The sequence below is a fragment of the Brienomyrus brachyistius genome, chromosome 19 (genome assembly GCF_023856365.1).
Source record: "Brienomyrus brachyistius isolate T26 chromosome 19, BBRACH_0.4, whole genome shotgun sequence".
NCBI classification, from domain to species: domain Eukaryota; kingdom Metazoa; phylum Chordata; class Actinopteri; order Osteoglossiformes; family Mormyridae; genus Brienomyrus; species Brienomyrus brachyistius.
Window position 1 is genome coordinate 3,345,702 of NC_064551.1, and position 12,490 is coordinate 3,358,191.

The following is a 12,490-nucleotide window of genomic DNA, read 5'->3' on the forward strand; positions in this document are numbered from 1 at the left end:
ACACACAGAGTACACACTCACATAACAGTAAACCTACCAGAAGTTTTAGACTGTGAGAGAAAACCATGGTGGTTTGAGGAGGAGGAAACCCAATTTCACTTGCAAGGCTTACTGATAAAAAAAAAATAAAACTAAGAAAATCATTTTTTTAATAAACTACCAGCAACAATGTATGTGTTTTGCTTACCAGCACACAGCATTTGCTTTCGAAATCTTATTTATCTAATGCGTAAGATATCTCCAACGGAACGTGGTAATACAAACACATCCCAGTAGTTTTAAAGGCGAATGATCAATCTGCCGTCGCCGATTTACTGGTTCAATAAATCAGATTTACCGTAAATGTCAATCTAGGTACGGGATGTGTCTAATGATTCTGCTTCATAAAATACAATAATCAGCGCATAGGAAGGGAAAAAGCCATACAACCCCGTCACTAAATGGAATGGGACCTTTTAAAAAGAAACTGGACAGACTGGTATTCCGCAGGAGGTATGGTAACAGTTAACAGGCAGTCGCTCGGCTGGTTGTACTTGCAACGGGTTGTTCTACAGGTGAATGAATTCAGGAAAACCAGGAAACAGTCAAAGTTAAATGCTAGGCATATATACGGGCAATCAGCTCACTGAGCTCAGGGCAGGGTTAAGGTGCTAAGTTTCTTTCGAAAGACTAGTATCACATATTCACTACAGCTGGTAGAGAATGGATGAAAACTGAAGCTTTAGTGAGATTTAGGGCAGTCGGCGCGCACCTTCGGGGTCACATTATGTGACCCGAATTAACGTGTTCAGATGAGAAATTCCAGCTTTATTAGTTAGTGATGGATATCCCTCAATACTGCTTGATCTGCATCCGCAGACTCTGCCCGTGTCTGATCAAACCTTCGGCGGACGCAGAACCTCCTGCGCAGAAGATCGAGCCGTCTGCGCCGAACTTCACCCGGCCGCTGCCCCCCTTGCCGGAGGAACACCGCTTCTATGTCGCCCTGTACGACTATACAGCCCGCACGGACGACGACCTGAGCGTCAGGGCCGGCGACAACCTGGAAGTGCTGCATAAACACACGGAGGAGTGGTGGATCGTCAGGGCGCTGACCGGCATATCGGCCAGTAAGGAGGGATACGTGCCGTCAAATTACTTGGCGGCCCAGGAAAGTGTATATGCGGAGCCGTAAGTGCAGCGCTGTCCCATCTTTCATACCTGTTATCCACCTATTTATCTTTTACTGATAAATCCAGGAATGCTATGTGCAACGCAATTACATGTAATGCAACGACGTTTAAATCACATACGATCCTTTATTTATACGCATATATGAAATATAATTATATTTATTAATTTCTGTGAGTGTGGGAAAACCATTTGGTCTTTTAGTTTCATATGCAGTTAATACGTGTAATACATTTAGCAAAACACTGGCATATGGGACATGTACGAACATTTTATAGTATATTTTGTAGTATGAAGTATATAACAGTGGGAAACTAATTATTAGGTAAAACATTATAAACGTCGCTAGAAACATGCAACTGCTGTACATCTTTTATCGAAGACTTATTCTATAATTAACATACCGTACTAAAATTTTAAAATGAAATATAATCTCTCTTGTAGCAGAAAACGGCCTGTTTACCTCCATTTAGTGAATGCAGTTGCACACAGTTGTAACATTGACTCCAGCTAAACTGGTGTAACCACAAGCACTATAGAACAGTAATTGGGATTTTTTTTATAAAGATAAACTGGCACGTACTGTAGTATCTGTGATGTCCGTAAAAGTGTTTCTAAATCTTTCTGCTAAAGTGCACACTGTACCTTGAAATGCTCTGTCTGAGGTGTTTATTATTGATACACATATAAAGAGCACTAACACATAATTACAATCATATTCTGAGTGTTTTTTGGCTCAGATCTGGTTATTGGTTATCAGTTTTAGGCAATCGCTTTGCTTTGGTTTGAAGGTCGTTTCTGAAGGAAATTGCTTTACGATGGGTGCAGTCAGTGGTTAGAGGTAAAATCAAAGCAAAGCCTCGCGTTCCACTGACATTTGAGAGTATTTAAATGATCACGATCAAAAATACAAGCAAAGTACACCACTGTAAAAAGGAATACAGCCGTATACATTTAGCAGGGAGCTTGTCAAATTGGCTGTTTTGTGGTTCTGTGATGCGAATGGTACATTCAATGTAAACGCATAAAGTATACAGTAAAATGTAACATTTTAAATGTTGTCATTAAGCTTTTGTGCTATGTCATCAGTCGAACACCCCAAGTCTTTCAGCATAAATATTCAACACTTTTTAGGAGATTTTTTTAAAAACTCCAATTTCTGTTACAAGCCATTTTAGAAACCGTTTTACCCATCAGAATAACTTCAGTTATTTGGTCTATTGCAGGACAATGCCAAAGTAAAACAAGAATGCCCTGAATCCTGAGCAGGATTGCCTTGTCATGCCCAGCACAGCTCATGCTAAACCTGCCTCTGATTCTAGGTGGTATTTTCCGGATACCAAGAGGGCAGATGCAGAGAAGTTGCTATTGTGTGACAGAAATGTTCATGGCGCCTTCCTTATCAGAGAACGTGAAAGTCAGAGAGGAGAGCTGTCACTGTCAGGTAAGTGGGAGGGAGCGGGGTAGGGGAGTGAGGAAGGGCTGTGGCTAACCCACTCCAACACAGCACTTACATCATTAGTCATTAATCTGTCCTTAGCCTCCAGGCCACTGCACCAGTGGCCTGATGACTAGCACTCTTGTCGCACACCTCAAGGACCAGGGTTCGAGTCTCCGCCCAGGCTCCGCGTGTGGCGTTTACAGGCTCTCCCCGTGTCGTTGTGGGGTTTCCTCCAAGTTCTTTGGATCTCCCACTGCCACAGTCCAAAACCACTCTAAGGTGAAATGCAGTTGTTTGGTTTTCCGCAGGGGCGGCATGGTGGTGCAGTGTTTAGCACTGTTGCCTCACACCTCTGGGACCCGGGTTCGAGTCTCCGCCTAGGTCACATGTGTGTGGAGTTTGCATGTTCTCCCCATGTCATCGTGGGGTTTCCTCCGGGTACTCCGGTTTCCCCCCACAGTTGAGGCTAATTGGACTTGCTAAATTGCCCGTAGGTGTGCATGTGTGAGTGAATGGTGTGTGAATGTGCCCTGTGATGGGCTGGCCCCCCATCCTGGGTTGTTCCCTGTCTCGTGCCCATTGCTTCCGGGATAGGCTCCGGACCCCCCGCGACCCAGTAGGATAAGCGGTTTGGAAAATGGATGGTTTTCCGTAGGTGTGTGCTTTGTGATGGCTTGGAGCCCCATCCTAGGTTATTCCCTGCCTTGAGCCCATAGCTTCCAGGATAGACTTCAGAGTCCTGAGATCCTGCATTGAACAAGCCAACACAGAAGATGGATGGATGTTAATACTGCACTCATCTGATTGCTCTACATACCACTAAAACATTGTTAATTTAATATTGTTATTGTCACATTTGTTATGTTCATTTTCATTTCCATATAAATGGAAAACCCAATCATAGCCCCTGTTCGCAGGCACCTGGAGCTCTGTCCATTAGGGTTTCTCATTCTTAGGATAACCCAATCTTAGGATATCTCAATCTTAAGATGACCCAATCTTAAGATAAGCCATTGAGGACAGTGAGTAAATAGCCCTTTGTGGCGTCAGTGAATGTCTGCGTGTGGCTGAGGTGGATGGGGCCCGACACAGACAGTGAGAATGGATTTATGAGTCACAATATTTTTTTAAACAGCCATAGACTCAGAAGTCATAAAAGCCCAGCGGGTGAAACTGACCCTTGTCTTTATAAAGAACAGCTCGGGGCTTGTTGCATGTGGCTTCCTGAACTTCCTCCTCTCAGCCAAAAACTCCTCTGTTGATAGTATCTGGGTCAGAACATAATGGGTTTTCCCTTTTTCTGCTGAGGAGAACGTGGGAGAGAGAAGAGATGCATGTTGTAATTTCAGCTGCAGTCGAAATGTCTGGATTGCTCACCCTATACCTCTTTATCCATCTTCAGTATCCTCTTGTCTAGTACAAGGTTTCATTGGCCTGTTCCAGGAAGCACAGGGCAGGGAAACACCACACAGGAGACACACAAGCAGAATATCCTTTGTGCACCTTAGGAGAGAATCCCCTACAGCGACGGTGCTACTGACTGAGCCACTGTTATTCCTCTCCGTACGCTTTCTTTTTCTGTATGTTTTACGCCCCGTTAACTCTGTGGGCATCACCTCATCGGCAGCAAGCAAAAGGCAGAGCTGAATAGAAGCCAGTGCTTATTTTTTTTCTGTTGCAGTGCTGGACGATGGGAAGGTGAAACACTACAAAGTGCTAAGAAGCACCGACGGAGAATACTACATATCGAAGAGCCACACATTTAGGACTCTTAAGGATCTCGTGAGGCACTACTCCATAGATGCTGGCGGCCTTTGCGTGCGTCTCACCGTGCCATGCAAGAAGGTATGGAGGCAGCTGCTGCTAGCTTTCTCGGCCCCAGGCCATGAGGGCATGAGAAATTAGTCTTGTGATTTTCCCTGAATGATTCTGATTGTTCTCTTGTCTGCCAAATATACATGTCATCATGTGGTTCCAGGGCAGTAAATGGGAGTCCTTTTAGTGGGGTGACAGGAAACTGTGAATGATAACAGTGCAGGGTTTCCAACTTCGGGCAGCTGTTTGGCATGAGATTTTCAATGCGAGACGAGTCTGCACACGCATTTACATGTATGTAAGAGTTTTATTACCTTGTAAATAGTCCGAGGGGTTTGCAAACTACCTCAACACTTTTGATGTCGCTAATTTTATGTTTATAATGAAATAATATAGATTTTCCATAAGAGCGTGAGAGTCTGAAAGCATCACGCCAGATGCATGTGACAGTCAGGCACAGAGTGGGACTGATTTTTCAGGCTGGGATTTTTAGGGTCAAGACCAGCCCATTTTGTCTGACGTTTTAAGTCTGGCCTGGTCTCTTTCTAACATCCATTGTTTAAAGAACTTCCAGTTGCTGTCAATAGCCGGCGATTAACTCTGGCTCCTCCACAGCCACGTACTGCTCTCACCCAGCTCTAAATGGCATGCAGTCACACTGAGACATGTGCTGCGTATTTGTGTGTTTCTCTGTGGAGAGCAATCATGGTCTGTTGTGTGTGTGTGTGGATTTGCATAGATCACATTTGAGGACCAAACTGTCCCCAAAGTGCAGTAAAACCTGGAATTCCCCTACTTTTGGGGACATCTTTTGAGGTCCCCGTTTGGATAACCCCAGTTTTATAAAAAAAATTAATAAATAAAAAATCTGCAAACAAAAAAGTAAAAATGCCGAAAGTCTCGTATTTGGGCTGGTTACTTATCGTTAAGGTTATGGCTGGGTAGAGGTTAAGGGTGTCATGATTGGGATTAGGGATTTTCCCATAGAAATGAATGGACAGTCCCCCATTTAGATTGGTAAACCAACATGTGTTGTGTTTGTGTGTGTGTGTGTGTGTGTGGAGAGAGAGAGAGAGAGAGAGAGAGAGAGAGAGAGAGAAAACTTCAAAAAATTTCAAACTTGTAAAACTGCTTTGTTTCTGACTGCCTCAGTTTTAAACTTGTCAAATTATTTTGTTGACCAGCACTATAGCTACACAGCCCACGGGAATTCTCCTGAGTCTCCCCATTGGCCACTCTGAGCCTGGTCCCGCCCCCAGAGCATCTGCTTGTTATGTGAGATGCTACGTGTGTGTCCTTGCAGCTGCAAGCCCCGCAGACCCACGGGCTCTCCTACAACACAGTGGATAAGTGGGAGATCGACCGCAAATTGATCAAGCTCATAAGGAAGCTGGGGAATGGTCAGTATGGTGAGGTCCACGAAGGTCTTTGGAACAACACCACCCCAGTGGCAGTCAAAACTCCCAAACCAGGTAAATGTCATACTGGAAATCTGTGGCTCTGTACCAGTTTGGTTTATTGACTGCCTTTGATTTAACTCCAATGCTAGAAATATAAAGTGATATGGTGCCTCACAGTGTCAGGAAAAAAAAAGTACCAATTTGTACCTTTAAGCGAATAATTACTTGTCGCTGGGGCTGCACCCTCGAGGGTCAACCAATTGTACCCTAGCTGTCAGTAAATGTACCTTTTAAAGGTACAGAAATGGTCTCAGGTACATTATTGCTGTTGGTACCTTGGGGTACAAAACTGTACCAGGATGGTACCATTTTTTTTGAAGTGTGAAGAGGTATCTTCATAAGGCCGTTACACGTTTGTGTTAGACATGGGTGGGTGCATTGAGCAGCCATTCCTGCCGTTGATGTAGGTACCATGGACCCCAAGGACTTCCTCCAAGAGGCCGCCATAATGAAGAAGCTGCGACATCCCAAACTGATCCAGCTCTATGCCGTCTGCACGCTGGAGGAGCCCATTTACATCATCACTGAGCTGATGAAGAACGGGAGCCTGCTGGAATATTTACGGGGTAAGAGGCCACTGAGCCCCCAGCGCGGCGCCAAGCCACAGCAGCTCCCCACACCCTCTTTTGAATTGTCGTCATTTCCTCTTGACTGTATAAGCAATATGTCTGGTTGTGAGATGGGAGGCACCCGGAATGGAATGTCAGTGTATTGCAAAACCCCGGACTACACAGTGCAGGCAGTTTTCTTTTCATTGTGGGAGGAGCATGCAACAAAGCCATGTGCAAACAGGGATGACGTGAGAATTCAGTGCACAGGTGGATCTGTAAGTTAAGCACATAAGCTTGGTAACCAGGGTGTCAGAGATGGGACCCTTTGAAAGTGCATCGTGTATCAACCCTGACCAATCTAATTGTATTCTAAATTTTTTAGGGCCCTCGTCTTAACTGCCCCCCCCCCCCCCATGGTGCCCCTGCTGATAACTACATCCAGTTCTGACCTAGTTACCCATACCCCTCACCCACAGAGCCACCCTCACCTACATACCTTTTTAAAATTGTTTTATTATCCAAAGTCAAAGTAAACTTTATTGTCATCTCTGCTATATACTGTACAGGTACATAGAGAGACGAGATGACGTGGCTCCAGTTTTTTTCAGTTTTATTCTTAAATTCCTGATGGCATAAATGTGATTTTTTTTTTTAGTCTATTGGGTAGATTCGTACGTCAGAGAAACAGACCGGTCCAGCTTGTGTCGAGGGTCCAGGTCTGAAAGCTGATGTTCCAGTGTGAGAAAGACAGGTTGGCATTCCTGCCATTCCTGTCATACTGGAAGGCTGTACTGGAGAAGCTGAGTCACGCTTTCCTACATGTTTATGTGGGCTGGGGCTAAGCGGGCAGGACATTAGCATTGCGGCTAAAGCAAACATATTTATTAAGCAGTCATAGTATGATCCCTTAACTCTCTCCATCTTAATTTGTCATTCCACATGCTATTAGCCGGGATTTCCGGCAAGTCTTTTGTTTTGTATAAGGCAAATATCTCAGCCTCCCACGGTTTTTGAACGTAGGCTCCTTTTATGACGCGGAACATCAGATGTGGAACACTCAGGTTCAGAAAGCACGAACGCAGACCAAGACCGGTCAGTTGAGTACAGAGCCACACTTACAGAGTACTTATCTGGTTGGTTGAAACAAAATCTTGGATTTTTTTGTATTTCTACTTTCTGAAACTTTCCACCTCTGTTTAACATCTGTTATGACTTTCTGTTCTGATGTGTACTCTCTAGAACGGTCTCTCTGAATGATTCAGGTTATGGAAGAAAGACTAGTGCATTAGAATAATAATTTCGTATAAACATGTGGGTCAGATTTTACTGTTCTGCGCTTACAACTGTCATGGTGGCACAGAATTGAAAACGGAACTGGATATCACAATGGAGACATTAATCATGAAACATGACTTCAGATATGAAATTATGATGCCTCAAATGTGAAGTGATAACTTATTGTAATTTACAACAAATCAGAAAGCCTTTCTTTGAAATGTTGTGCATAATAGGAGACCATAAAACCTTCAGAACTTAAAAAAAAAAGTGCCATTCGATCATCATTTAATGAGAAAAGTAGGACAGGAAACAGGACAATTTCACACTGATGTACTATAATAACCCATTTATTATATAAAATGTCAGTCGTTTCATGAGTCTGTCTTGAGCTGATTTGTGTAGTTTTGGTGTAATATGTGTATTTTTATTTTGCTTCTGTAGATGACGAAAGGGATAAAATTACCCTTTCAGAGCAGATTGAAATGGCTGCCCAGGTCGCTTCTGGGATGGCCTATCTCGAGCAACAGAACTACATTCATAGAGATTTGGCAGCCAGGAATGTACTGGTGGGAGAGAATAACATCTGCAAGGTGGCTGACTTCGGCCTGACTAGAGTCTTCCTGGTGAGTTTTGCAATGATTTTGATAGCTAACTTGCAAATTCTAAACAAGTTCCTACATAGACATTTGAACAGGGGCTGCACAATATATGATTTCAGCATCGTCATCTCGCCGTGGGCATGCACAATAATCACATTGTAGGAGGTTCGATGTCAAACATGAAATCAAACATGCCATGCTATAACTTTTTTGCTGCTCAATGCAAAAATTTTCAATGACTAATCTACAGGAGAAGTCTGGTGTAATTTACTCAGTTTTAAGGTTTTTTGGGTACATGGGGTTTGTTATTAGTGAGTGACATGCAGGCTCTGCATTAGGGCTAAGCAATGTGTGATATTAATATCAACATTGTATGTCGTGCACGTGTAATCCTCACATGGCGAGGACTGTGATAGTCCGCTGGCTTGAGATTGGGGTTTTTTCATACCTTCATACTGTCTGGTTAAATTTCACTAAAACATTTTTATTCCGTCATAGGAAACAAAACTTAACAAGCTTCGCAATTTTTGTGATTGTTCCTTTTCAAGATTATCTAGTATATGTAAAAAAGTAAAGTTTATCACTGCTGCTTTTGCGTGAGCACTGTTTAAATCACTCAGTGGGAGGAGAAATGCAAATAAGGAGTGTTTGACTCCAAAACCATTCAGCTTCTGCTGGAAATATTCTGTATGGAAATATTTTAGATTCTATAGAGATGATATTGAGCGAAAACAAGTGATTTGTCAGCCAATTTTTGGCGACTCTACCACCTTATTTGACGGATTCTGTTGGCTATAGTTTAGTTTGGGTAAATTTTTAACTGCTTTTCTGCTTTATAAATATTGCAGTAATTATTGGAAAAAAAGTCACATTGCAGTTCTTTTTTCCAGTGCCAAATAGCCTTAATTTGAACCCCATAGCTCAGTAATGGTGGTCAAAGTCACACTGCTGCTTTTTGTTGTCCAGTCTATGTCTCTGTTCAGTACCAGGGTTCAGTTATTACCTTGTCTTAGTGGCAAGAATCCATTCATTAGCAATGTAGCTACTAGTTTCAATGCCTGATTTAGTTAGCGGGTCTTCTGTAAGAGGAACAGTGAGTCATGTAGGATTATGAGGTATTAAAATCAGGATCTTTCTGTAAATTGCATGTCCCTCGTTAGACTTGCGCTAAGCACGGGCTACAAAGATTGCAGGGTGAGCGGTAGCAATTAATTGAGGTGCTTTTTAAAAGCTCTTCAGGCAGCAGCTTAATAATATGTGTGTCTGTTTTTCTGGGTGCGCAGGATGAGAATTATTACGAAGCAAATGAGAATTGCAAGTTCCCGGTCAAATGGACGGCGCCTGAAGCGATCCATTTCAAAAAGTTCAGCATTAAATCTGATGTATGGTCCTTTGGAGTCCTTCTGCATGAAATCATGACCTTTGGGCAGATTCCCTATCCAGGTAAGAGCACTTGCAGTATTGCCCCGCGATTCTTTATTCTGACCACATCATTGCTATTTTGAGAGATTCGAATGATACATTTCCCCAAGATGGGCTGCCGGCCATGAGACTGCTGTGTGCTTCGCAGCTCAGGTGGTGAATGAGCATACTGATGCGAGTCTGAGGAGGGATGACTGCGGAAATCACGAGTGCTAGAGCTTGAATAATAATCAGAGGTTCAATGAGTCTCATTTTCAAAGTGGAAATTGCAGGGAAAGAGGTTACAGTTTATGCAACTTGCTGCCGCTGTACATGTTAGAACCAGAGTGCGATACAGGCTTGAATTAAAGCCGAGACTGAACCCAAAACCTGAGCCAAACCCCAAATAGTGGAAATATTAGTCACATGCATATGGAGACATTTGTGAGATTTTGCTGTATTTCTTCCATTGCTAGTCGATTGCTCACTTGGCGGCTGGTAGATGGGAGGGACCGGGGGGGTGGGGGGGATATGGGATGCGCAAACCAGTAAAGGACCCAGCGACCGCAAAAATCACGCATGAAAAGATAACCCAAATCCGACCCGGGTGCAAAATTGAACATAAAAATCTGATTTGTGCCCGGCCCGAAATCTGATACTTTATCGGGGCCCGTCGGGCTCGGACAGGTCGCAGATCTCTAGTTAGTACCTTTGGAACTAATGTTATGCTCTTATGATCCCAAATCAGAAATGAGCAACATGGAGGTGGTGCAGCAGCTCTCCAAAGGTTACAGAATGTTCTGCCCGGCCTCGTGTCCGAAAGGCCTGTATGATATCATGAGGGACTGCTGGAAGGACGAGGCGTGCGACAGGCCCACCTTCGAGACACTGCTGTGGGAGCTAGAGGGCTTTTTTGATATGGACCCAACATCTTATTCCTAAATCTGTGGAAGAAGCAAGTCGGTAATGGAAACGAATGCATCTTTATTTTTACTACGGGTCTCAACCAATAACGATAATTACACAGGTTGACCTTAGATTTCAAATTTTTAACAGGATGAAATATCACAATATGTGAAGTGCAATATTCTGGTTATTCCCCTGCATTTGTTTCCCAGAGAATTTATTATGTAAACCTATTTTTTCAAGAATATATATTTTTTCCCTCCAAATGTTCTGTTTATTAAAAGGAAAATATTCAAAATCTCATTTATTTAACAACATTTGAACAGTGGTGCATGTTGATTGTAGAATGATGTATAGTGGATTTGTTACTAACATTGTACTGTGAATTCATTTTTTGTTTCTTTTTCACTTTCTTTAAAATTAATTTTATAATGCTTATACCTGTAATTGTAATCTTGCGGGTTTCTTTTTTTAATATGTAAAATTACGATATCTACTAAGAATTTGTTGTGTTTTTGTTTGTGTACTACATTCCTGTAAAGGCATTGCCTTCGCGCTCAGAAAATGCTGAAAAAAAGTGCATGCAGTTTGCCGCATTAACCACCTGATGGAGCCACAGCACGTTCCCTGACGGCAATTGGCTGAAGAACCGGCTGCTGACAAAACATGAAGCGGAGACCGCATGTTTCACACGCGCTCTTCCGCATGTTTCACACGCGCTCTTACGCATGTTGTCACCGCTGCAGCTTCTGCCAACATACAGCTAATTGAAAGCACACAGCTCCAATTTAACTGTTGTAAAACTTGCAGTAGATTTATTTTCTTCATGCGGATTTTTAAAACTCATTGGCATGGGACGTACATAACGTATTACATTTTGTGCTGTACAGACATGGGAGAGGAAGGGAATTTTCCTTTTCCATAATATTCCAGCAAGGGCACTTACTAAATCTCCCGTGTAACAGCTAAACTCTGGGCTTGTCCCGCTTATTCCTGGAGCCGCAGCCTGCGCTGTATATCAGTCTGGCTTAATGAACTCTACCAATCAAAGGCTTACTGAAAATCCCCAACATTCCCTTGGCTTTTATATCGGCTTCAAAATAATATCCATTGCGTATTTCCTACGTGGCATTTATGCACTGCATCATAAAAACTGACTACTACACTATCTGCTCTCCTAGGCAAGTGGATTACGCTTTATTTACTTTGTGTTACAAAGCAACAGGAATATGATTCTCCATCCATCCATCTATGCTCACTTGTCCTGAGCATCGTTGGAGACTCTCATACTCTGGGCCAGTAATGCGGAGGAAAGAGCGAATCCATATATATACCGTTAACTTAATGATTATTAAGTCCAAAGTAATAAGTCTTTATCAAGACAAAAGGGAAAATATCTAAATGCGTCATTTTGCTAATGTCCTGTATCTGTTTAATATGTATTAAATGGACAGAAATGGCATATTAAACGTTCATTGGCATATTGACATAGAGTTTTGTGTGCATGTAAGCACAGGCTGTGGGGCGTGATTATTGGGTGGGGGGGGGGGGGGGGGGTAGGGGGCTGTAGCAGTTTCTGGAGGGTAATTTGAGGTGCATGTGTATATGAGATATGCGGTATATTCTACCGAAGATTTTAGCGACAGCGGCAGGGAGCTGAACGTTCTGCGGACGTTTGTGTGCTGATGTTCATGTGCCAAAGGGGTAGATCCAGTTAAACCAGATCAGACGGATGTTGTTAGTGCGTGAGCGGCACCAGTGGGACGCCGGCCAGCTCAGTCCCACTCGCCATATGATTTATGTTCATCCGTTTGTGCTTTGAATAGCATGAGGATAACCCTCCACCACTGAGAGTAGCTGTCCGCTCCA

General features: G+C 43.1%; 1 protein-coding gene across 1 annotated transcript; it reads left to right on the forward strand.

The window, feature by feature from the left end:
• The first annotated feature begins 548 nt into the window (after window positions 1-548).
• Window positions 549-12,088, forward strand: frk (fyn-related Src family tyrosine kinase). The gene is made up of 8 exons (XM_048986381.1): window positions 549-1,170; window positions 2,493-2,614; window positions 4,293-4,456; window positions 5,730-5,898; window positions 6,294-6,452; window positions 8,157-8,338; window positions 9,598-9,757; window positions 10,464-12,088. Exons 1-8 carry the CDS (start codon window positions 821-823, stop codon window positions 10,655-10,657), a joined length of 1,500 nt encoding a protein of 499 aa, XP_048842338.1. The 5' UTR covers window positions 549-820; the 3' UTR covers window positions 10,658-12,088.
• Window positions 12,089-12,490: the final 402 nt, after the last annotated feature.